This window comes from Vipera ursinii (assembly GCF_947247035.1).
Source record: "Vipera ursinii genome assembly, chromosome: 7".
NCBI lineage: Eukaryota > Metazoa > Chordata > Lepidosauria > Squamata > Viperidae > Vipera > Vipera ursinii.
The window spans coordinates 21,806,851-21,829,745 of record NC_139521.1 but is presented as its reverse complement, the minus strand read 5'-3'; the positions used below and the strand labels follow the sequence as shown (position 1 = coordinate 21,829,745).

Sequence of the window (22,895 nt, the reverse complement as noted above, 5' to 3'; positions counted from 1 at the left end):
GCCTGTTGGCCATCCCAAAAAGACCGATGAAAGGGACCCTCTCCCTCTGAACTATGAACAACTAAGAAAGGGGGTGGGGAGAATTCTGGCTCTTGCCAATGAAAGGAATCCTCTCCCTCACTGATTTATGAGCAAACAAGAAAGGTGGTGGTGGGAATTCTGGCTTGTATCTCTGGATGGAATATGAAGGGGAGGAAGTAATTGTGCTGCAAATGTTCTGATAGTTCTCCCTTTCCCACGAGGGGTTTGAAACCTGAGACTTGACTGATCCGAGACTGACCAAATGGACTGAGGGGTGGGGTTTTGCTTGTGGACACTTTAAAAATATCGATCTGTGAGACAGTTTTCAGATCCTGTCTATTATATTCTCTATCATCTATGTCCTGCTTGGACAATCTTGTCTCCAAGAATTTTTCTTTCCTAAGATGTGGATTGGAGTGGGTTCTGACAAATATTGATATGGAAATCTGTTGAAAGCATGTTAGAAAATCAATTAGCATTCTTTCAAGCATCCATTTCCTTTCATTTTTCCATTGTCAAAAATCGTACCACAGACATCTGTTGTTATGTATGCAGGAATCTGCATAGCAACAGCCATCAGGGGGGCGTTGGCCTGGACAGTTTCGGCGGGAAACCTAGGGCCAACCCCATTGGCTGTTAGCTTACCTGGCCAGGTATATAAGGAGGCCAGGTAGCCCTCATTCCTCAGTTCACTTCCCCTTCCAATAAAGAGCTGAACTCACACACCGGCTGGCGTCTCTCTTGCGTCGGACCCACTACACAATAGTGGCGACGAGGATGGGATCGCTGCCGACCAAGAGCTGAAGTCACTGGGGAAACGCTTCGTGAGCTGAAGGGAAAGGCATTTTTCCTTCTTCCCCCCATGACCGCCAGCCGAACCGGCAACGCCAAGCACCACATCAATGACCAACTGCCACCATGGCTAGAGCCGGACAACCCGGCAAATTCGAGACCCGCTGCCCCAAAACCTGGACCCGTTACCTGGCTCACGTTGAACTGTACATGCGGTTCAATCAGATATCGGAGGACGGTGCAAAGGCGGTCGCCCTGCTCTGCCTTGGGGGACCAGCGCTGCTGGAAGTCGCCACGAACCTGTTCCCCCAGGAGGCCATCAACACCGTCGCGTACCGAGACCTCGTGGCCAGGCTCAACGCACATTTCAGGCCCCGGCGCTCCAAGGTGGCCGCACGGTCACAATTCGAGAAAAGGGACCAGCGCCCCGACGAGACCGGCGCCGACTTCCTCGCCGCCCTATGGGAAGCTGCCGTCGCTTGCAGGTTCACAAATCTGGAGGAGCGACTACGGGACCGGCTGATTTGCGGCCTACGCGACAGGCGGTTGCAGGAGCGCCTGTTCGAAAGAGAGGAGGTATCTCTCCAGGAAGCCGAGGACGCCATCCTAGCCCACGAAGCGGCCTGCGGGGCCGTCCAAGCCTGCCAGGGAACCCGGCCCGGCAACCAGGCAACCAGCGTCCACCGGCAAGGGGCCACAGAGGAGGACGACCTGAGCATCGACCTCCTCCAGCGGAAGTCGACCCCCGACCAGCGAGCCAGACGCCCAGACAGGCCCAGGCCTCCCAGCAACACTGCCGTTCCCCAGAGGTGCGCAGGGTGTGGTGGGAACCACATGCGCAGCCTCTGCAAGTTCCGGTCCGCCACGTGCCGGGCCTGCAAGAAAACAGGCCACATAGCCGCTGTCTGCCGTAGCCGCCGCCCCTGAGAGGAGATCCACGAGCTGCAGCCGGAGGAACCACTGTTCGTAGGTACTGGGGCCCCCACCAAAACAAAAATTGGCTATGTCGAGAGCCGGCTGGCCATTAACCACACGGGTAGCCGCCGGCTGCTCAAACCCAAAATTAGATTAACAATCCGTTTGCAAGGTGTCCCTTGCAGCATGGAGCTTGACTCCGGATCAGCGGTCTCGATTATTTTGGACGAGACCCTTAACCACATAATTAGCCGGAGCAAGCAACGGATTAAATTACGGCCTACTAAATTAAACCTGACCGATTTTCAGAATTCGCCAGTCAAGGTGAAGGGGGAGGCCACCATTTCAGTGGGGTTTAAGGGTCGCGAAGGGCACCTGGACATTGTAGTGGTAGAGGGCCGCAGAGCCAGCCTGGTCGGGCTGGACTGGTTTGAGGCCCTGGGAATCTCAGTATCCGGGATCCATCGGATCCAGGGGGACTCCGTTGAGGCCGTTTGCTGGGAGTTCGCCGACGTCTTCGATGGGTCATTAGGCAAGTACACCGGGGCCCCCATATCATTCAAGCTTAACTCGAACATCTCCCCCGTTAGGGTCCGGCCGCGGCGAGTCCCGTTTGCGCTCAAACACAAAATCGAGCGCGAACTAGACAAGTTGGTGGCCCAGGGAATCTTAGAGCCTGTAGATGGAGGGGAGTGGGAAACCCCCATCGTGACCCCCCTCAAATCCAACGGGGAAATAAGGATCTGCGCCGACTATAAGTGCTCGGTGAACCACGCCCTAAACCCGCACGCTTACCCGGTTCCCGCGGTCAGCCACCTTCTCGCTTCCCTCCAAGGCGGCGCCATTTTTGCAAGGCTCGATCTTGCACAGGCGTACCAGCAACTCACGGTCACTAGGGAAACAGCTGACATCCAAACCATAGTAACCCATAGGGGGGCGTTCCGGGTGAACAGGCTGCAGTTTGGAGTCAGCGTTGCTCCCGGCATTTTCCAGGAGGTTATGGAAAAGACACTCAAGGGCATTCCAGGAGTCTGCCCCTATTTTGATGACATCCTGATCGCAGGAGCATCAGCAGAGGAACTGGCAGGGAGGCTTAGGGAAGTGCTGGCAAGGCTGCGCACAGCTGGCCTCAAACTCAAAAAGGAAAAATGCAGCATAGGCGTTCCTTCCACAGAATTTTTGGGGTTCAGAATAGATGCCAGGGGAATCCACCCCACAGAATCCAAGGTGAGGGCCATCAAACTAGCACCCACACCCAAGAACAAAGCAGAGCTTCAGGCATTCCTGGGTCTGCTGAATTTCTACCATACATTCCTCCCACACAAGGCAGCCATCGCTGAACCGCTCCACAGGCTGCTAGACAAACAGGCAACATGGGCCTGGACGGCCACCCATGATCAGAGCTTCAAGGCCCTGAAGGCATTGCTGTCGGACAAGTCCACAGTAACCCATTTCATCGAGTCCAAGCCCATTTGTATCACCTGCGATGCATCCCCTTATGGTGTGGGCGCTGTCCTAAGCCACCTTGAGCCCAACGGGGCACAAGTCCCCATAGCATACTATTCTAGGACACTGTCTGGAGCAGAAAGAAACTACGCCCAAATAGACAAAGAAGCCCTGGCAATCGTGGCAGGAATCAAGAAATTCCACGATTACTTATATGGCAGGGAGTTCACTGTCTTCACGGACCACAAACCACTCCTGGGCCTGTTCACCACAGACAGGCAAACCCCCCAGATTCTGTCCCCCAGGATGCTCCGGTGGTCCATCTTCCTTGCAGCATACAATTGCAAGCTGGTACACAAGCCAGGGAAGGAGATGGGCCACGCAGACGGTCTAAGTAGGCTCCCCCTAGACACACACGACCCAGACCCAGCACCAGCCACACTGATCCTAGCCCTTCAGGAACTACCCGAGTGCCCAGTTCTTGCCAAGGACATTGCCAGCCACACAGCCACAGACATCATCATGGGCAGGGTGCACTCATGGGTTTGCACAGGGTGGCAGGACAAATCCCCGGGACCAGAGTTTCAGGCCTATTTCATTAGACACGATGAAATCTCCACACACAAAGGGTGCCTCCTTTGGGGTAGCAGGGTCATCATTCCACCCGCACTACGCGCCAGGGTATTGGACTCCTTACACGAAGGGCACCCGGGGGTGGTCAGGATGAAGGCACTGGCTAGGAGCTACCTCTGGTGGCCCGGGTTGGATAAGGAGGTTGAGGATCGGGTCAAGGCCTGTTATACGTGCCAGAGATCCAGGCCAGAAGTGCCACATGCACCAGTACACCGGTGGGAGGCCACACACACACCATTGACTATGCGGGGCCATTCCAGGGTCAACTATTTTTATTTATTTATTTATTTATTTATTTATTTATTTATTTATTTATTTAATTTATATACCGCCCTTCTCTCAAGAGACTCAGGGCGGTTAACAGGGCAATACATAAAAGACAGATACAAAAGTTAAAATTATTAAAACATGATTAAACAATGCCCATAGTACAAATTTAAAATTAAAGTCATAATAACAAACCCACCCCATCCCCTCAGGCCAGGCCCGCTTCCTTAAAGAGATGGGTTTTAAGGTCGCGCCGGAAGGAGCGGAGGTCGGGCGCCATCCGGAGCTCTACCGGAAGATGGTTCCATAAGTCCGGTGCACCCACAGAGAAGGCCCTCCCCCTGGGGGCCACCAGTCGGCATTCTTTGACCGGCGGCACCCTGAGGAGGCCCTCTCTGTGGGAGCGTACTGGGCGGAGGGAAGTTGACGCCGGCTGCAGGTGCTCCCCAAGGTATTCTGGACCCATGCCATGGAGGGCTTTGTAGGTCATTACCAACACCTTGAACCTCACCCGGAAGACAACTGGCAACCAATGCAGCTCGCGGAGCAAAGGTGTAACACGGGAGTATCGGGAAACCCCCGACACAACTCTCGCGGCTGCATTCTGTGCCAGCTGGAGCCTCCGAGTGGTCTTCAAGGGTAGCCCCATGTAGAGAGCGTTGCAGTAATCAAGATGAGAGGTCACGAGCGCATTAGTGACCGTGCGCAAGGCATCCCGGTCTAGATAGGGCCGCAACTGGCGCACCAGGCGAACCTGGGCGAACGCCCCCCTAGTTACAGCTACAATATGGTCTTCTAAAGAGAGCTGTGAATCTAGGAGGACTCCCAAGTTGCGAGCCCTATCTACAGGAGGTAATGACTCACCCCCCATAATGAGGGGTGGGATATCCTGAATATCCTGGGATGCCGGTACGCACAGCCACTCCGTCTTGTCGGGGTTGAGACGAAGCCTGTTCCTCCCCATCCAGACCCGGACCGCCTCCAGGCACCAGGACATCACGTCGAGGGCATCACTGGGGTGGTTTGGGGTCGAAATGAAAAGTTGGGTATCATCAGCATACTGATGATACCCAACTCCAAAACCACGAATGATCTCACCCAGCAGTTTCATGTAGATGTTGAACAAAAGGGGCGAGAGGACCGACCCCTGAGGGACTCCACAAGCGAGAGGCCTCACGGTCGACCTCTGCCCCCCCGTCAACACCGACTGCGAACGTCCCAGGAGATAGGAGGAGAACCACTGAAGAACCGTGCCTCCCACTCCCAATCCCCTGAGACGCCGCAGCAAGATACCATGGTCGATGGTATCGAAAGCCGCTGAGAGGTCTAATAGGACTAGAACAGAGGAGTATCCTCTGTCCCGAGCCCTCCAGAGATCATTCACCAGCGTGACCAATGCCGTCTCCGTGCTGTACCCAGGCCTGAAGCCCGATTGGTACGGGTCTAGATAATCCGCTTCATCCAGGACCAGAGGGAGCTGATGCGCCACCACACTCTCAACAACCTTCGCAAGAAAGCGAAGGTTGGAGACCGGACGAAAGTTATTCAAAACAGCCGGATCCAAGGTAGGCTTCTTGAGGAGAGGTCTTTCACCACCGCCTCCTTCAAGGCGGCGGGAAAACTGCCCTCACTCAAAGAAGCAGCTATAACCGCCTGGAACCAGCCTCGTGTCCCCTCCCGGGCTGCATAAACCAGCCAGGAAGGGCACGGGTCCAATAAACATGTGGTGGAGCTCAGCCTCCCCATGATCCTGTCCACTTCCTCCGGAGTCACAGGATCGAACTCCTCCCAGATGACATCGACAAGATCACTCGTGTCCTGATCGTCCGATACTGCCCAGTCGGAGTCCAAACCGGTCCGAATCCGAGCGATTTTGTCCGACAGATGTTGACTAAATTCCTCGGCACGCCCCTGCAAGGGATCCCCACTGACCTCCTGGTTGAGGAGGGAGCGGGTCACCCTAAACAGGGCGGCCGGGCGATTATCTGCGGACGCGATGAGGGCAGCGAAATAGTTAGATCTCGCTACCCTCATCGCAGCGAGATAAGACCTAATATGGGTTCTTAGTCGCAATCGGTCGGATTCAGATCGGGTGGACCTCCAGACGCTCTCTAGGCCCCGTCTCCGACGCTTCATCTCCCGGAGCTCCGCGGAAAACCATGGAGCCCATTGGGATCTGCGCCGGGTCAGGGGCCACAAGGGTACAACTCGGTCAAGTGCCTCCGTGGCCGTCCTTTCCCAGGCCTCCACTAAGGCATCCGCCGAGCTGTGAGCTGGGGAGGCAGGTGGGGCCCCCAGCGCTGCCTGAAACCTCTCAGGGTCCATTAAGCGCCTGGGGCGGAACCATCTAGTTGGCTCAACAACCCCACGGTGGGGAGTGGCAAAACGGAAGACCAGCCGCAGGAGATGATGATCGGTCCATGACAGGGGCATACCAATTGGGGAGCCCCCACCAAGATCATCTAACCACCGACCAGATAAGAAAACCAAGTCAAGGGTGTGGCCTCCCTCATAGGTTGGTCCATGAATTACCTGCGTCAGGTCCATGGCGTAGTGGTGGACAGCCACTCCAAGTGGTTAGAGGTAGTCCCTGTCCCCAACATGACCTCGGGGAGGACAATCCAGGTGCTCAGAGCTCTCTTTGCCACACACGGCCTCCCCGACGTAATTGTGTCTGATAATGGGCCTCAGTTTACTGCTGCTGATTTCCAGGCGTTCTTGAAGGCGAACTGGATTAGGCACGCCACCTCTGCGCCTTTCCATCCATCTACCAATGGGCAGGCCGAACGGATGGTAAGGACGACCAAAGACGCACTCCGGCGCATCATCAGCGGGGACTGGCACCACAGACTGGCCAAATTTTTACTAGCCCAACACACAACACCATGCGTGGCTACCGGCAAGAGCCCAGCAGAACTGCGATGGGGACGGCGCCTCATCACCAAGCTGGACCGCCTACACCCAGACCGGGTAGCAGCCGAAACCGGTAGGGCAACATCACCATCATCACCATCATCACCATCACCACCAGCATCACTACCATCACCATTGCCATCATCACCCACACACAGGGTCCTCAACCTGGGGGACCTGGTCTGGGCAAGGAACTATGGGGCTGGACATCCTTGGGTTCCAGGGACAGTGGTCGGGAAAACAGGACCCCTTTCGTATATTGTAGGGGTGGAGGGGGACAGACGCATAAGGCGACACATTGATCAGCTCAGAGGAAGAGTCCCTGAGCACGTCACACACGCCCCTGAGCGCGTCACACACGTCCCTGAACTCAACGCACACGATCAACAGGAGGACCACACTCCAGGAGGGGTCAACCCAGCTGAGGACGTCACAGGGCAGGGACCAGAGGAGGAGGACTTCCTGATGCCGGCTCTTTGCAGCCCTGCACAAAGGCCTCAGGAACCCACGGTCCAAGCCCAGGGGCCAAGCACACCCAGACGATCCACCTGTCCACACAGGACACCAGCCTACCTGTCGGACTATGTGTGGAAGTGACCCTCACACAAGGACACCACTGGTTTTTTTATATGTATACTCATAGTTATAGTAGTTGCATGTTGTTGTTGTTATGTGGGTCTTCTCTAAGGGGGGAGGGGTGTTATGTATGCAGGAATCTGCATAGCAACAGCCATCAGGGGGGCGTTGGCCTGGACAGTTTCGGCGGGAAACCTAGGGCCAACCCCATTGGCTGTTAGCTTACCTGGCCAGGTATATAAGGAGGCCAGGTAGCCCTCATTCCTCAGTTCACTTCCCCTTCCAATAAAGAGCTGAACTCACACACTGGCTGGCGTCTCTCTTGCGTCGGACCCACTACACAATATCTGTGCTGAAGGAATTTTGAGGTACATGTTAGAGATAGTGTAAAGATCAGCTCTGGAACACTTTTCTCCCAATCCTTCATACCAGAGCTTTATAACCTTCACTCTCTTCCCCTAGTCACTCCTTATCTTCCCCCCCCCCAATATGCATGTTCTTGTTCTCAATTCTTAGAGGATTATATTTTTGTTCATGAAGAAAAGTCAAGGTCTCAATACCCTGGTGCCTTTTCTGATCACAAATGCATGGCCTCATTGTGGCTGCATTCCCAATCTAGAAATTGGAATAAAACTGGGTAATAAAAGCTTCTTTTAACTGTTCAGTTTCTATATTGTATTGTTCCTGACTTATCATATTTATGTAGTTATCTCCATACAAATTTATGTTTTTGTGGATTTCCCCCCCCCCCTTAGCTCTGTGGAACAGTGGTAACTCAGACTGGAACTATTAACTGTAAGTTGCATGGCTTATTTATCTGTTTAAATTTTGATGGCCTTAAAAGATGGATGCAAATGTTGTGGGGCAAGGCTACCTAAATAGTTTTCAACCCTTTATAGTGGTGGCTATTTTCACCTTTGAGTGTACTTTCATTTCATGTGTGTTTAAGTGCACTGGGAAGCCTAGGGCCACCTGCATAAGCTCCAGATGGAAGAAGGGAGAGAGAATCTGCCTTCCTGTTGGAGAGGCATTGGGGGATGACAATGACAATGAGGATGATCTTCTCTAAACTCATCCAGCCCATCTTTAGATCTGCTTTTCCTTGCATTGGCTTTGTCTACCATGTCAACTTTGGCCCTAGAAATTCAGTTTTGAGTGAAAGCTCATGCAATGGAAGGACAAACTGATAGACAAGCCTAGGTCTCTTGATATAATTTATTTTCAACGTTCTGTCATATTAGAAAGATTAAAAGCCCCTTCCTATTCCTGACCCTAAAAATGGCTGCACCCCAGCCCAGTTATGCTCACATTTCCACCATCAGATTTAACCTCTACTCTCTTGTAATGGGACAATCCTGAAAGAACTCTGAATTTTATCTTCTGACTTTCTTTCCAGCTTCTGGAAACAACAATTTCTCCTCAAGAAAATCACAGCTGAATCATCCTGTTTGAGGACAGCACAGCAAACTAATTTGACATTAAAAAGAATTACTGAATCTTAGGTCATAAAGTGATCTTAATGGCAATCAGGCCACCTGGTCTGGGTTTTTGCTGCCAAGAAACCATTAAAAAATATCAGTTATGGGGTTTGTTCTTGTTTCATAAAATCATTTTCATTTTTTTTCTTGTATCATATAAATTAAATGAAACAGGTCTAACTAGATATTGTCCTAATTTTATTTTCCTTTTGCTTCACCTGAACAGCCTGTTCAAAATGAATTAGGTTCTTCTTAAAATATCCAATGATGCTTGTATGCTATATAAAAATATGTTTACATGAAAATGCATTTAAATGCAGAGACTTTTGTACCTGAGGTTTTTTTACAGCTGTCTTGTAACAGACTTTTAAGGAACACTTGTTATCTTTCATAAGCAACCTGTTCAAAGTGATCAACATTTCTCTGGTACTGTTAAAAATGAAGAAAGGAAAAGCAACTATGGAACTATGAATCATCTCTTGTGCTGTTTTCAGAAATATGAATGTAAATGAAGGATAATGGTTACTTTTTCTGAATTCTTATTTAAGACAGTACTGCTGTTAAGCTGAAACATACATCTATGTGAGGAGGGCAATGTATGGCTGATTTGTCTGTCTCTGAATATACAGAAAGACAAATAAGCAGTGGGGATCTTTTGTAATATGAGAAGAGATATTCCAAAAAAACCTATCTGGAGCTTCAGTAAAGTGATTAGATGCACCAGAAGACAACCACTAACTCACTTAGGTAAAATATCTAACTATTATAAATCTCCACCATGTTCCCTATGCATCTTCTGAGTCACAGAGGCTGTGTTGAGCTTGGATATGTGATATTTAAAGGAGAAGCATCAGAGAATCTCAGAACTGCTTTGCAGTGGCTAACTGACATTACCAAAGGCATGACTCTCATTTTCAGGTGTGTAAAGTAATAAACTGTGATACACCATTGTCTTTGAACAATGGAAGGGAGTATGAACAATTTGTCAATTATGAAGAGGGGCCAGTACTACTAGATGACAATTGCAGGAAGAACATGAAGAAATATTGTGGTATATGTCAATAATACTGAGAATTTGTTCCTACATGTACAATCATCCATTTTGGGGGATCACCAGATTTTCCAAATTAGAATTGAATTCTAATAACAATAATTCTAGGTTACTTAAAAATTGGACAATTGATGTGCACCCATCATTTAATTATACAATCTGTGCAGTCAGGGTAAACCATGTAATTCAATACTTTTGCCCAACACCAGGGTTTAAAAATGACTTGTACTCCATTGACCATAGCAAGTTTTTCAGTAGTAGGGCAACTTTTTCAAGCTAACCAGTATGTAGAATACATAAGAGGGTTGGGTGTATCTGTTGTTTGTGTGTGTTTATATACACATATACACACATATTTTCAATATTGTAGATTTAACGCATTCCTGTTTTTAATCTGACAGTGTCTTTCATTTAAATAAAGTCTTGATTGATATTTGTTTTAAATGGGAGAAGTTGGTAAATAAGATTAAAACTTCGTCATGTATCAGAAGTAAATGGATTCTGCTTAAGCAACTTGTTCCAGTTGTGCTGGTGGGCATTGGCATCCATAATAAACCATGATGACGTGTGAAATCATTGACCATGCTCAATTATGATATGAATCAGAAGAAGTCGACATGTGTGAAGGAGCAGGATGCTTTCCTAGCTTCAGTATTGCTTTCTGTCTCTACTTTAGAAAGTCTGTTGAAAGAAGGTTTCAGCAGCCCACAGGAAGCCCGAGATGAAGAAATGACCAATTACTCAGAGTAATCCAGAGTACTTAGAGGCAGATTCTGGTCCAAGATTCTGATAGAGAATTTTTCCTAGGACAAATAACAGCACAGCTACCCTTGCTATTAAGCTAAACAGCAACTTAGAATATGGTTTCATATGAAATCTTCAACAATATCTTGAGGAAAGTTGGTAAGTGGTAGATTTAATGGAAGATGCATACATAACATGTACCCCCATCCCCAATTCTGGATTGAGATAAGATCAGTATTCATAATACTTTGCATTATCCCAACCTGAATATGTAAGAAGAATAGTCCACTTTATGAGGATGAATTTTCCAAACTTCAAGTGGAGGAATTGCCATTTCTGCAACAGAGGTGTGGTGAGAACTCTGGATGGAGGATGAGAAAAGGAGATGTTCCCAGGCATATTCCCAGGTGTTGCATCCTTGGTGAGACAAAGCAGATGGCCCCAGACTTTTCCCTCCCTCTCCCTCTCCTGTTGCCAGGAAGGTACATCAAAGCAAAGAGAAACAAAGTAAACAAAGCAAAGCTAAGCACATCACAAGAGAGCTTCAAAGGTCCCCCCTCTCATCAGAATGGCAGCATCCTGACAGGGACCTGACACCCACTCTTTTGGACTATCACTATGGGAGAGGTATAGAAGCTCTGAGATTCTTGGATGATCCTGACCCTTTTCTGTTTTGCTAGATGCTCTCTGAGGTCATCCAGGTCACTTAAACAAATCCACCAAGACCTCTCTCAGAATGGCTTATCTTTCTGTAGATGGATTTGATATTGAGCACACCTAGCACACTCCACACCAATTCATCCTTTGAGAACAGTTATCACCCTCAATTTGGACTCTAGCCCTCTCCAGCCATTCTTGGGTAAGCAGTGATTCTTCAGGTAGAATTAATCTGTTGAAACCTCACCTTCAGCCCCTTCTGCTATCTGAGGCACTATGATGGGGGTGGCCAAGCTCACCTGTCCCAATAATATCCAGTCATAGGGAAATTGGTAACATTCTGGACTCCAACCAAGTTCAGTCCTCAAGCCTGACACAAGGCCTTCATGGAGACATCTGGGATTACCTCCACTCTGATGTTCTATCTTCTGGGGTCAGACTCAAGCACGAGATATGATCCAGGCTGCTCCCAGTCCAATTTGATGCCCACAGACATGCTGCCTCTCCTGGTTGTTGTACTCTCCTTGTATAGTCCATTTTCCACAGTCATCCTACATCTTCTGCAGGGGCCTGTTGCTCTCACACAAGTGCCAGTATACTGTCTACAGTACAGGGTGAACATCCCCTTCCACTGAGTCTACTGGGACAATTGGAGTGAGCAAGTATCTGACTAGATTAGTGTTTGTCCCTACAATCAGGGAGCCCTGGCTAGCTCCCAGGGGATGGGTACAGACAATGGCCAGAGTGTCAAAGGTTTCAGAGTATCCAACCACTGGGAGTCCAATGTTAGCTGGATAGGTAGATACCCATTGTATCAGAACCTCTTATTTTCAATGCTCCAAATCTCCCAACTTTTCTATGGATAGGTGCTTCAGGTGCCTATCATAGAAACCCTCATGTAAATGCCCTCCACTTTTACTGGAATCACTGAGAAAGGGCCCACCAGTTGTTTGGGGATCTCAATGGTGAGGGACACAGCATCTGGCCTGACATTCTGTGCTTGGGCGCTCCTGTGAGTCCTCAAAGGGTGTTGCCAAATCATTATCACTTTGTCTCCAGCAGGCCCTTTGTACATGAGGGGGAAGATTAGTAAAACTCCACGTGTGGGGTGATGCCCATGGCTGTATTTGGCTATCCCTTTGGCTGGAGCTAGCTAACATCGCTGATCACCCAGTTTGCTCCATCATTGGGGCCCTCTGTAGGCTTATGGTTTGGGTGGCTTTGTGCAAGTATGCCTGTAGTGCCTTGCACCCCACAGAATCCATCCCCACATTGGACAGCCTAGCTGAGCATCCCTTCATAGGTGAACTGCCTGTTGCCATCCACAAGGCTCTGTTAAATGGGATAAATGGGATATTTTTACTTCCATAGCAGTGAGCCGGGCATCAACATCCCCAGTTTTCTTCACTCCCATATTTTGGGCCCATTCTAGAGGCAAGTTGGCTGTGGCCTTTTTTGCTTCCTCCATCATTTCTGTTTGCTTAACTCTCCTTGTGAGCTCATGATACCCTCCATGTCTTCCCCTTAGACAGGGTCCTTAGCCAGTTCCAGACTGGATCTGAAATAAAAGCACCCTTGAAACTTGTTGCATTCTGGCCCAATCTACTTCAGCTAGGTACGTCCCCTTTTTTTCCACAATCTGACATAACAACTGTTCAGGTGTCTGATGTAATCAGGCAACCTTTTGCCTATCTTATGTTACAGCATCAGGCTAGAAACTGTTTTGGCAGGTCCAAACTCATCCTGCAGTAAACAGAGGTAATCATGCACAGTGAAGTGCCTTTGGCTGAGTGTTAAGCTTCTAATGGCTTCTGCTGTGGAATCCTTTAGGCTTTGTCTAACTCTCAGCTTCTTTGGGGCATCTGATCACCTCATCCTTCTACTGCCTGCACGGCCTGCTCCATCCAAGCTTCATATTCTTCCCTCTCTGGCACTGTTTGTATCCCTGAAAAGATACGCAGCTTCTTATACCCAGACTCACACAGTGGCTGCCAATCTGGCTTTGGATGGGTGTCTGGCTTCCCATATCCTGGGCAGACCCTGCCCCTGATGCCTCTGCAGTGACCAAGGTGAGTGTCTCCCCTTGCAGGGCCAAAATCTTCACTGAAGGCATGACCCACGAGGTTGATGTATCAGCCTTGCTCTAATGTCCTCAGTCAATTGAAGACTCTTGATCCCAAAGCATTCTGGGATCCTTCTCTTCCACTCCAATAGCACATAAGAGTGAGAAGAGTCCTGGTCATCTTTGTATCTACCACATAATCCCTCTGATCTGGGACATGGGCCCTCACTCTTGTAACCTGGGAGGTCCATTGCTACAGTTGTCTCTATTTCACTGTTCTGTTCATTACACCACTTAGTGGCGGTGGAGTCCATTTTGCTCACTTGGCTCATGTCTCTGGATGGGGTCACCCCCTCTTTGGAGAAAGGGTAAAAGGAGATCCCTGATGATCCCCCCACTTGTAGTACAACCCCCAAAAGGGCCACAAAAATCCAGCTTCTCCTGTCTCTTTCTCAGGATCTCTCATTCCGATCATTCGCCCAGTCACCTTTCTCTTTTCTCTCTTTGGGTCAGCTTTGCTCCTGCCCCACCCCTCACTCTCAAGCACACATGCGACCAGTGCCATTCAGCTGGAGCACTGTGACTTCCTTCACTGATTGCATCCTTTGGTGCTGCTTCCCCACTGCACAGCTGCAGCCGTGGCATTCCCCCTGTGCCACCCAGCTGATCACGCTGATCAGTGCAGTGGCTCCCTGTGCAGCATTGGTGCTGCTTTCCTTTTCCACACTGCCTTGGGATTCCCTCTGCTATGCTCCTCTGGAGGCAACTTTGTCACTTTTGTCCTTAATGTCATACTGAAATTCTACATGGCCAATACAAGCTCTATGAAAGAAGAACAGACATTTGTAACATACAGAGAAAAGACTGGTACAGATTGCAGTAATAAAGAAACAGAGAGCTTCAAATCCAATGCAAATCTGAATTTAAAATTTGAAGTCACACATGCAATAGCAGAAGGAATTTCATAATGAAGGCACTAAATACCAAGATGATATAAGCAGCAACAGAATCAGAAAAGGGCAAGTGGTTGCATTTCCAAGAAAGGATTTTAGAAAATAAAATTGTGTAAAATAAGAGTTAATCATAACCAGCCTGTGGATCTTTTATTCCAAATTCTTCATTTCTACTCTTAAAAAGTGCTAACAAAAGGTGGGTAAGGTAGGTCAAAACAAAAGTGTTGATTGGAGAACTCTTAAAGTTCTTCTCCTTAGCTTTGTGGGAAGTCACACACACACACTGAGAAATAAATATTTTTGGAAATATTTAAAAGGCAGAATATATTTCCCTAAAGGACTTTAAAGGCAGAAACCAACCCCCCTCAAGTCTCTCTGTTCCAAACAGAAAGCAAGTCTGCAGAAATATAGATGTGATAATCTTGTCAGAAAGACTGGAATCAGGAAACAGGGATTAGGAAGAAAGATCCCTAGAATCAACAATCCCTCATACCAAAAATCTAAGGGTCATCAGCCACAGCCACAGAGAAGCAGGATTTGACCTTTGGGACATAATAGGATTAACCCACCACCATCAGAATACCAGAAAGGCACACTCAGTGTTGTGTCTGTAGATTAATTAAAAGAGGCCTTTCTGGAAGCAGGAAGCTCTGAGTGCAATTATTGGCTGATGCAATTTAGGCGGGAGTTTCCGGGCTGGGGATTGGCCACTGTTTGAATGTAGCTAACTATATAAGGGGGAGTTAAACGGTTAATTGCCAGTTGACTTATGCTTGTGTTAATAAACGTTCTTGCATTAAACCTCACGGTGTGATCGTCTATTCAAACCTAACAATTGGCGACGAAGGTGGGATAGACGACAGATCGGTGAAGGAACGGCGGAATCAGCTGTGCGCGAGGCGGGAAAATTCGAACGCAGTCAACCGAAGTACAACGCTGCCGAAAAATTTTTCCAATGGCACAAGTTTGACCCGCGATTTCCAGAAGACTGGGAAGAATATGTAGGCCAGGTTGAAGGGTTCCTGTTAGTAAACGGCATTACGGACGACAGGAAGAAAGCCGCGGCTCTTCTGACCATTAGCGGGACGCCTGTGTATCGGATTGCCGTCGGCCTGTGTCAACCGCTGCCGGTCTCTAGTGTCTCGTATGCAGACTTGTTGGCAAAATTGAAGGTACACTTCACGCCAAAAAGGTCTGAATTATTTTGGAGACGGATTTTTGAAAAAAGGAATCAAAGACCTGGCGAATCAATTACACAGTTCGTGGCAGCGGTTAGAGAGGCGGCTTTGAGGTGCAAATATGACAACCTCGAGATCCGGATCCGAGATCGAGTGGTGCTCAGCTTGTGGGACGAGAATCTACAAAATCGAATCATCGCTAAGCCCACGGGAGATCTGCAGGAAGTCCTCGATGAGCTATCAACTTATGAATCAACTGGAACGCGAGACACCCCCCCGAAACAGCATGGGCTCTGCAGCCGAAATCAACCTAGAAAGCCATGTGGACAGCGGGGAGGTGGACCAGCAATGGAAGGCCGACATAGCTGAGATCTCCAGATGATTTGGTAAGATGGCAGCCAGACCACCGCGGACCGAAGCTCCTGACCAGGCCCGAAGACAACAACCACAAGCAGCGCAAAGAGTGCCACGAGACAGCCTGCCCAGATCTAGAGACCAGGACACCAGATGTGGTAGCTGTGGGGGCAACCACCCCAGATCAACATGCAGATTCCGCACAGCGAAATGCAGATCGTGTGGAAAGACCGGCCACATCCAGGCCATTTGCCGCAACCGGACGCGAGACAACCGAATCCACGAATTGGACATCTGGGCCGAAGGTAAGGTAACCCCCCGGGAGCATGGCATAGAGACCCTTAGACCTAGGGCACAACAATCCAACCGCGGGGAGGGGGCGAGAGTCAACCACATAAGACAACAAAAAATAAATCATGTACTGAGGCCTAAATTAAAAATCGTAGTCCAGTTGCAAGGAATACCCTGCAAAATGGAGGTAGACTCAGGGGCCTCAGTATCAATAATTTCATTCGAAACCCTGAAGTACATTGAACGGGAAAGCGGTCACAAAATTCCGCTTAAACCGACAGGAATCCAGCTAGCCGATTTCCAAAAATCCCCCATAAGCATTAAGGGAAAAATCTCCATTAGGGTTAGTTATAAGGGGTTCAATGGATCATTGGACCTGTTAGTGACTGAGGGCCAAAGGACTAGTTTAGTAGGCCTTAATTGGTTCCCTGCTTTAGGAATTTGGGTAGGGGGAATAAATACAATTCAAAGTAAGACCCTCAAATCTGTTTGCGATGAATTCGCAGACGTATTTGATGGATCTTTAGGCAAATATAAAGGACCCCCATTAATTTTAATTTGGACCCCGCTGTAAAGCCGATTAGATTGAAGGCCCGGAGGGTGCCTTTTGCCCTTAAACAAAAAATCGAGGCCGAGCTTGATAAGCTTGTAGGCCAAGGCGTACTTGAACCGGTCGAGGGAGGCCTGTGGGAGACACCAATCGTCACACCCCTTAAACCTAATGGGGATGTGAGGATTTGTGCCGATTATAAGGCCACTCTAAATTTAGGAATGAAAAAACATGCTTACCCGGTCCCAACGGTGAAGCAGGTCCTCGCGACGATCCAGGACGGCGCCATCTTTGCCAAGCTCGACTTGGCGCAGGCATATTTACAGCTTACCGTGTCTAAGGAAGCCACCGAGGCCCAAACAATTGTAACCCACAAGGGGGTGTTTCGAGTTCACAGGCTTCAATTTGGAATTGCAGCAGCTCCAGGCATCTTTCAAGAGGTGATGGAGAGGACCTTAAAGGGCATACCTGGTGTATGCCCTTACTTTGATGATGTCCTGATTGCTGGAAAAACTGAAGAAATCTTAGCTGACCGATTGGAACAGGTACTGGGGAAATTTAGAGCTGCAGGACTTAAATTAAAAAGGGAAAAATGTTTTATAGGAGTTAAATCAACAGAATTTTTAGGGTTTAGAATTGATGAGAAGGGCATTCACCCAACAACTGAAAAAATTAAAGCAATTAAATTGGCACCTGAACCAAAGAATAAGGCTGAATTACAAGCCTTTTTAGGATTAGTCAATTTTTATCATACATTTTTGCCACATAAGGCTGCCATAGCTGAACCATTACATAGACTCTTAGAAAAGAAAACCCCTTGGCAATGGCAGGAAAAACATAGAATCAGTTTTCAAACGTTGAAGGACATTTTGTCTAGCCATTCCACTGTTACACACTTTATTGAAAATAAGCCAATTTATTTAGCGTGCGATGCTTCACCCTATGGTGTGGGTGCTGTCATTAGCCATATGGATGACACGGGTCAACAAAAGCCAATTGCTTATTATTCGAGAACACTTACAAAAGCCGAAAGAAATTATGCCCAAATTGACAGGGAAGCCTTAGCAATAGTGGCAGGTGTAAAAAAGTTCCATGATTACCTTTATGGTAGGAACTTTACCATTTACACTGACCACAAACCTTTATTGGGATTGTTCACCACGGATAAGCAGACACCTCAGATCATGTCCCCTAGGATGCTTAGGTGGTCCATATTCCTCTCAGCATACTCATTCTCCCTAAAACATAGACCTGGCAAGGAAATGGGCCATGCAGATGCCTTAAGCAGGTTGCCACTGACTGACACTGAGAGGGATCCTGCTCCAGTGGGCCAGATTCTGTCATTACATGAAATACCTGAGTGCCCATTGACTGCAAAGGACATTGCCATAGCCACTAAGAAAGATCTAACACTTAACAGAATTTCAGCATGGGTTCAGGGGGGATGGCCCAATAAGAATCCAGACCCCAAATTCACACCTTATTTTAGGAGAAAAGATGAATTATCATCTCATTTGGGATGTTTGTTGTGGGGCAGCCGAGTGGTGATTCCTGAGATTCATAGGAAGTCAGTATTAGCTGAATTACATGATGGCCACCCAGGAATAGTACGCATGAAGGCTCTAGCTAGAAGCCATTTGTGGTGGCCTGGGTTAGACACTGCAATTGAAGAGTGCGTAGCTGGTTGTTACCTATGTCAAAGATCTAGGCCGGAACAGGCTCACATTACTACACACAAATGGGAGGCGGCTAGGAATCCATGGTCACGTATCCATATCGATTTCGCAGGCCCATTTCAAGGCCTAACATTCCTAGTTGTGGTAGACAGTTTCTCCCGGTGGTTGGAGGTTGTGCCTGTTCAAACCATGTCATCAGCTAAAACAATTCAGGTTTTAAGGGGCCTCTTTGCCACCCATGGGTTACCTGACGTGATTGTCTCTGACAATGGGCCCCAATTCACCTCTGCTGAATTTCAGGATTTCCTCAAGGCCAATTGGATTAGGCACACGACTTCGGCACCCTTTCACCCATCCACCAATGGCTTGGCTGAACGCAACGTCCGAACAACAAAAGACGCTCTGAAACGCATCATCCGCGGCAACTGGCAACAGAGATTGGCACAATTCCTTCTGTCACAGCATACTACACCCTGCACAGCCACAGGGAAGAGCCCAGCTGAGATGAGGTGGGGAAGAAGATTAACAACAAAGCTGGACAGACTTCACCCTGACAGACTACCCACAGAAGCTGAGGCGGCTATACCAACCCGGTCTCTCAACATTGGTGACTTAGTGTGGGCCAGGAACTATGGTCCGGGAGACAAATGGGTACCGGGAGTGGTCATTGATGTCACGGGGCCATTGTCTTATTCTATTGAGGGGGAAGGGAATAGAGTAATGAAGAGACATATCAACCAATTAAGGAAAAGGGCCCCAGAAATTGATATTGTAAAAAATGATGTGGGCAAATACACACAGGCTCAAGATGTCATATTCAATCCTGACCACCTGAGCTCAACAGTTACCAGGGACGGTGAGGGTGGAGTTGAAACACAAACCAGGCTACCTAACGTAGTGCCTCAGCTGGGCAATGATGACTGGGAGTTGATTCCAATGGGTAGCTCAAGTGCATCTCATAGAGGTCAACAACAACAAACTCAACAACAACAGAACACTAACATTGTGTCATCAGAGCCCTTGGCCCAAACATCTGGGACTGGTGCCAATAGCCAGACAGCAAATGAGACGGTTGCCAACAAGAGTAATAGATACCCCACCAGGGTTCACAAGCCACCATCATATCTGAGAGACTATGTTAATAAATAACATTAGTGGGGGGGAAGGGGTGTTGTGTCTGTAGATTAATTAAAAGAGGCCTTTCTGGAAGCGGGAAGCTCTGAGTGCAATTATTGGCTGATGCAATTTAGGCGGGAGTTTCCGGGCTGGGGATTGGCCACTGTTTGAATGTAGCTAACTATATAAGGGGGAGTTAAACGGTTAATTGCCAGTTGACTTATGCTTGTGTTAATAAACGTTCTTGCATTAAACCTCACGGTGTGATCGTCTATTCGAACCTAACACTCAGACTCAGGTCAAAGTTCATGCCACAGGAACAACTCCAAACTAAAGGCTCCAGAGAATATAAAAACCCACTCCCTACATCTTTTGTTTCAGAGCCATCTTTCTGTCTGGCTCTCCTCTTCAATAAACAGCAACCTTCTTTCTAAAGCAGTCACCATGTTGTTTATTCCAGGCTTGGACTGAACCATGATGAAGACTTTTCCTCCAACAATTTGGCACCCAGGATGGGACTTCAAGCTAACCTCTCCAATGGACTGAGACTGGTAAGCCCCATCTTGCTGGGAGAAGAACCCTTGTGTCTGTGGATGGATTTCCCAGACCCTGCCCATGTGGAGCCAGGGTAGTAAAGGGAGTTTTTAGTTTGAGCTCAAGGGCTGCTTTGGAAAGAAGGTGAAGGTGAGTACCTCTAAATTTTAACTTTAAAGACCAGGGGAGTGAGAGAAATGTGTGTATGTCTCTGTGTGTGATTGAGAAAACACTTTTCCCAATCACAGTTGGATTTTGCTCCCTCTGGCCTTTCCTAACTGCAGAAAAGATCTGTTCAAGTGGCAGACCCTGGAAAGCATGGGGGTTTGGCCAGAGCGCAGGACCTTTTGTTAGGTGAAAGGGAGAGGCTTTGTGAAAATGGAATGGAATGAGTGAATGAGAGAATTGGATTTGGGCAACTAGCTGGTTAGGCCCTGTAAGCAAAGCTGAAAGCTAGGATATTAAGTCCTGGGCTAGGAGCATCCCTTACCTCTGGAAAGCAAGCAGAGGTCCTCCCAGACATTTGAAGTCTGCAAACAGTGATGGTGAAAAGTTCAGAGAAAGGAAGGAATCCTGGAGCCATTGGTCCCCACGTGAAGCCTCAGGAGAAAACGAGGAAGACTATGGGGGGAGAGATTGGAAACTCATTGTAAGCCACAGCCACAGCTCCAGGGAAACAGGATATGATCTTTGGAACATAATAGGATTAATCCACCACCATCAGAATACCAGAAAGGCACACTCACTGAGGTCAAAGTTCATGTCACAGGAACAAAGCAGTTGCCATGTTGTTTATTCCCGGCTTGGTCTGAACCATGATGAAGACTTTTCCTTCAACAGCTCCCTTTTTGAAAGCTAAGGCAGTCCATTTTTAAAACTGGCATCTTTGTTTTTTTCACATTGGACATAAATGGTCCCTTGCTTCTGAGACAGGTTGGGAAATCCCAAGAATTTGTTTTCTCTGACCAGTAGATGGTGCTGCCACCACAGGAAAAACAAACCACTTCAATGTAAGCTACTTCTCCAAACAGATGCACAACTGAGGTGACCTGAAAACAACCAGGCAGTTCATGTCTCATTCTGTGTGCAATTACAGAGAACAATCCCTGCTTGCTTACTCCACAACTAATTGTATCCGAGTGCTAATGTACCATATTTTCTGTGTTTGGGGAGAGGGTGAGCAAGCTCTCTTTGCTCTTCCTGGATTAAAATAAATAATGAAATCAAGCTGGTGATCAAGGATAAGGCAGGAAGCAGCATTTCTTGATTTTCTCATGTCCCATTAGCATCCTTGATGTCCAGTGTTCAAACAGGGAATTCCAGAGGTCAACTGCTCCCATTTGCAAACTTTAAAAACATTTTCAAAAGTGTGGAACAAAATTTGACATGGGACCTTGATTTCTATGAATGGCCTAGTCTCTTTTCCTGGACAGATGCAAAGTTTTGTCTGAAAACTGGTCAATCTCTTTTCATGACTGAGTTAGAAGTTGACAACCATTTGGAGTGGTGTAGGGGGTTGATCTAGAAGACCTCCAATGTCCCTTCCAACTTTGTTATACTATGCTTTGTGGTTGGTTGGTTGGTTGGTTGGTTGGTTGGCCGGTCCATCCATTGGTCCGTCTGTCCATCCATCCATCTATCAATCCATCTTCTTCCTTTCCCCAGCTCAAATAAGTGTATTTGGGAATCTCTCCTAATCCTAGTACTGGCAAGGACTAGTAGTGCCAGAAAGAATGAAGCGACTGGGCCAAAGCTGAAAGGATGCTCAGCTATGGATGTATCTGGTGGTGAAAGGAAAGTCCAATAAAGATTTGTTCTCCATAGGAACCTGGAATGTAAGATCCATGAATCAAGGAAAGCTGGATGTGGTCAAACAAGAGATGACAAGACTGAACATCAACATCTTAGGAATCAACAAACTAAAATGGACAGGAATGGGTGAATTTAATTCAGAGGACCATCAGGCATACTACTGCGGGCAAGAATACCTCAGAACTAATGGAGTAGCCTTCATAGTCAATAAAAGAGTAGGAATAGCAATACTGGGATACAATCCCCAAAATGACAGAATAATCTCAGTTTGAATACAAGGCAAACCATTCAATATCACAGTAGTCCAAGTCTATGCCCCAAGCACCAGTGCTGAAGAGGATGAAATTGACTGGTTCTACAGCACCTCATAGAACTAACACCAAAAAATGATGTCCTTATCATCATGGGGGATTGGAATGCTAAAGTAGGAAGCCAAAAGATAACCAGAATAACAGGCAAGTTTGGCATTGGAGTACAAAATGAAACAGGGCACAGGCTGATAGAATTTTGTCAAGAGAATACAATGGTCAAGGCAAACACTCTTTTCAAACAACCCAAGAGACGGCTCTACACATGGACATCACCAGATGGTCAACACAGAAATCAGATTGACTATGTGCTCTGCAGCCAAATATGGAGAAGCTCTATACAGTCAGTAAAAAGAAGACCAGGAGCTGACTGTGGGTCAGACCATGAGTTTCTTGTTGCAAAATTTAGGCTTAAACTGAAGAAAGTAGGGAAAAGCACTAGGCCACTCAGGTATGAACTAAATCATATCCCTGTTGAATATACAGTAGAGGTGACAAATAGATTTAAGGAATTAGACCTGATAGACAGAGTGCCTGAAGAACTATGGACGGAGGTTCGCAACATTGT

The 22,895-nt window shown here is 47.9% G+C and overlaps 1 protein-coding gene across 1 annotated transcript in view; it reads left to right on the top strand.

Annotated features, from left to right (window-relative positions):
* The window catches only part of PROM1 (prominin 1), a gene marked incomplete at its 5' end in the record, with an annotated part of 294,047 nt that extends 283,511 nt beyond the window's left edge, over positions 1–10,536 (top strand). The window contains one exon of the mRNA XM_083366948.1: positions 8,960–10,536. Coding sequence (XP_083223074.1) covers positions 8,960–9,065 — 106 coding nt within the window. The 3' untranslated portion in view covers positions 9,066–10,536. The remainder of the gene's footprint in view (positions 1–8,959) is intronic.
* Between the last annotated feature and the right edge of the window lie 12,359 nt (positions 10,537–22,895).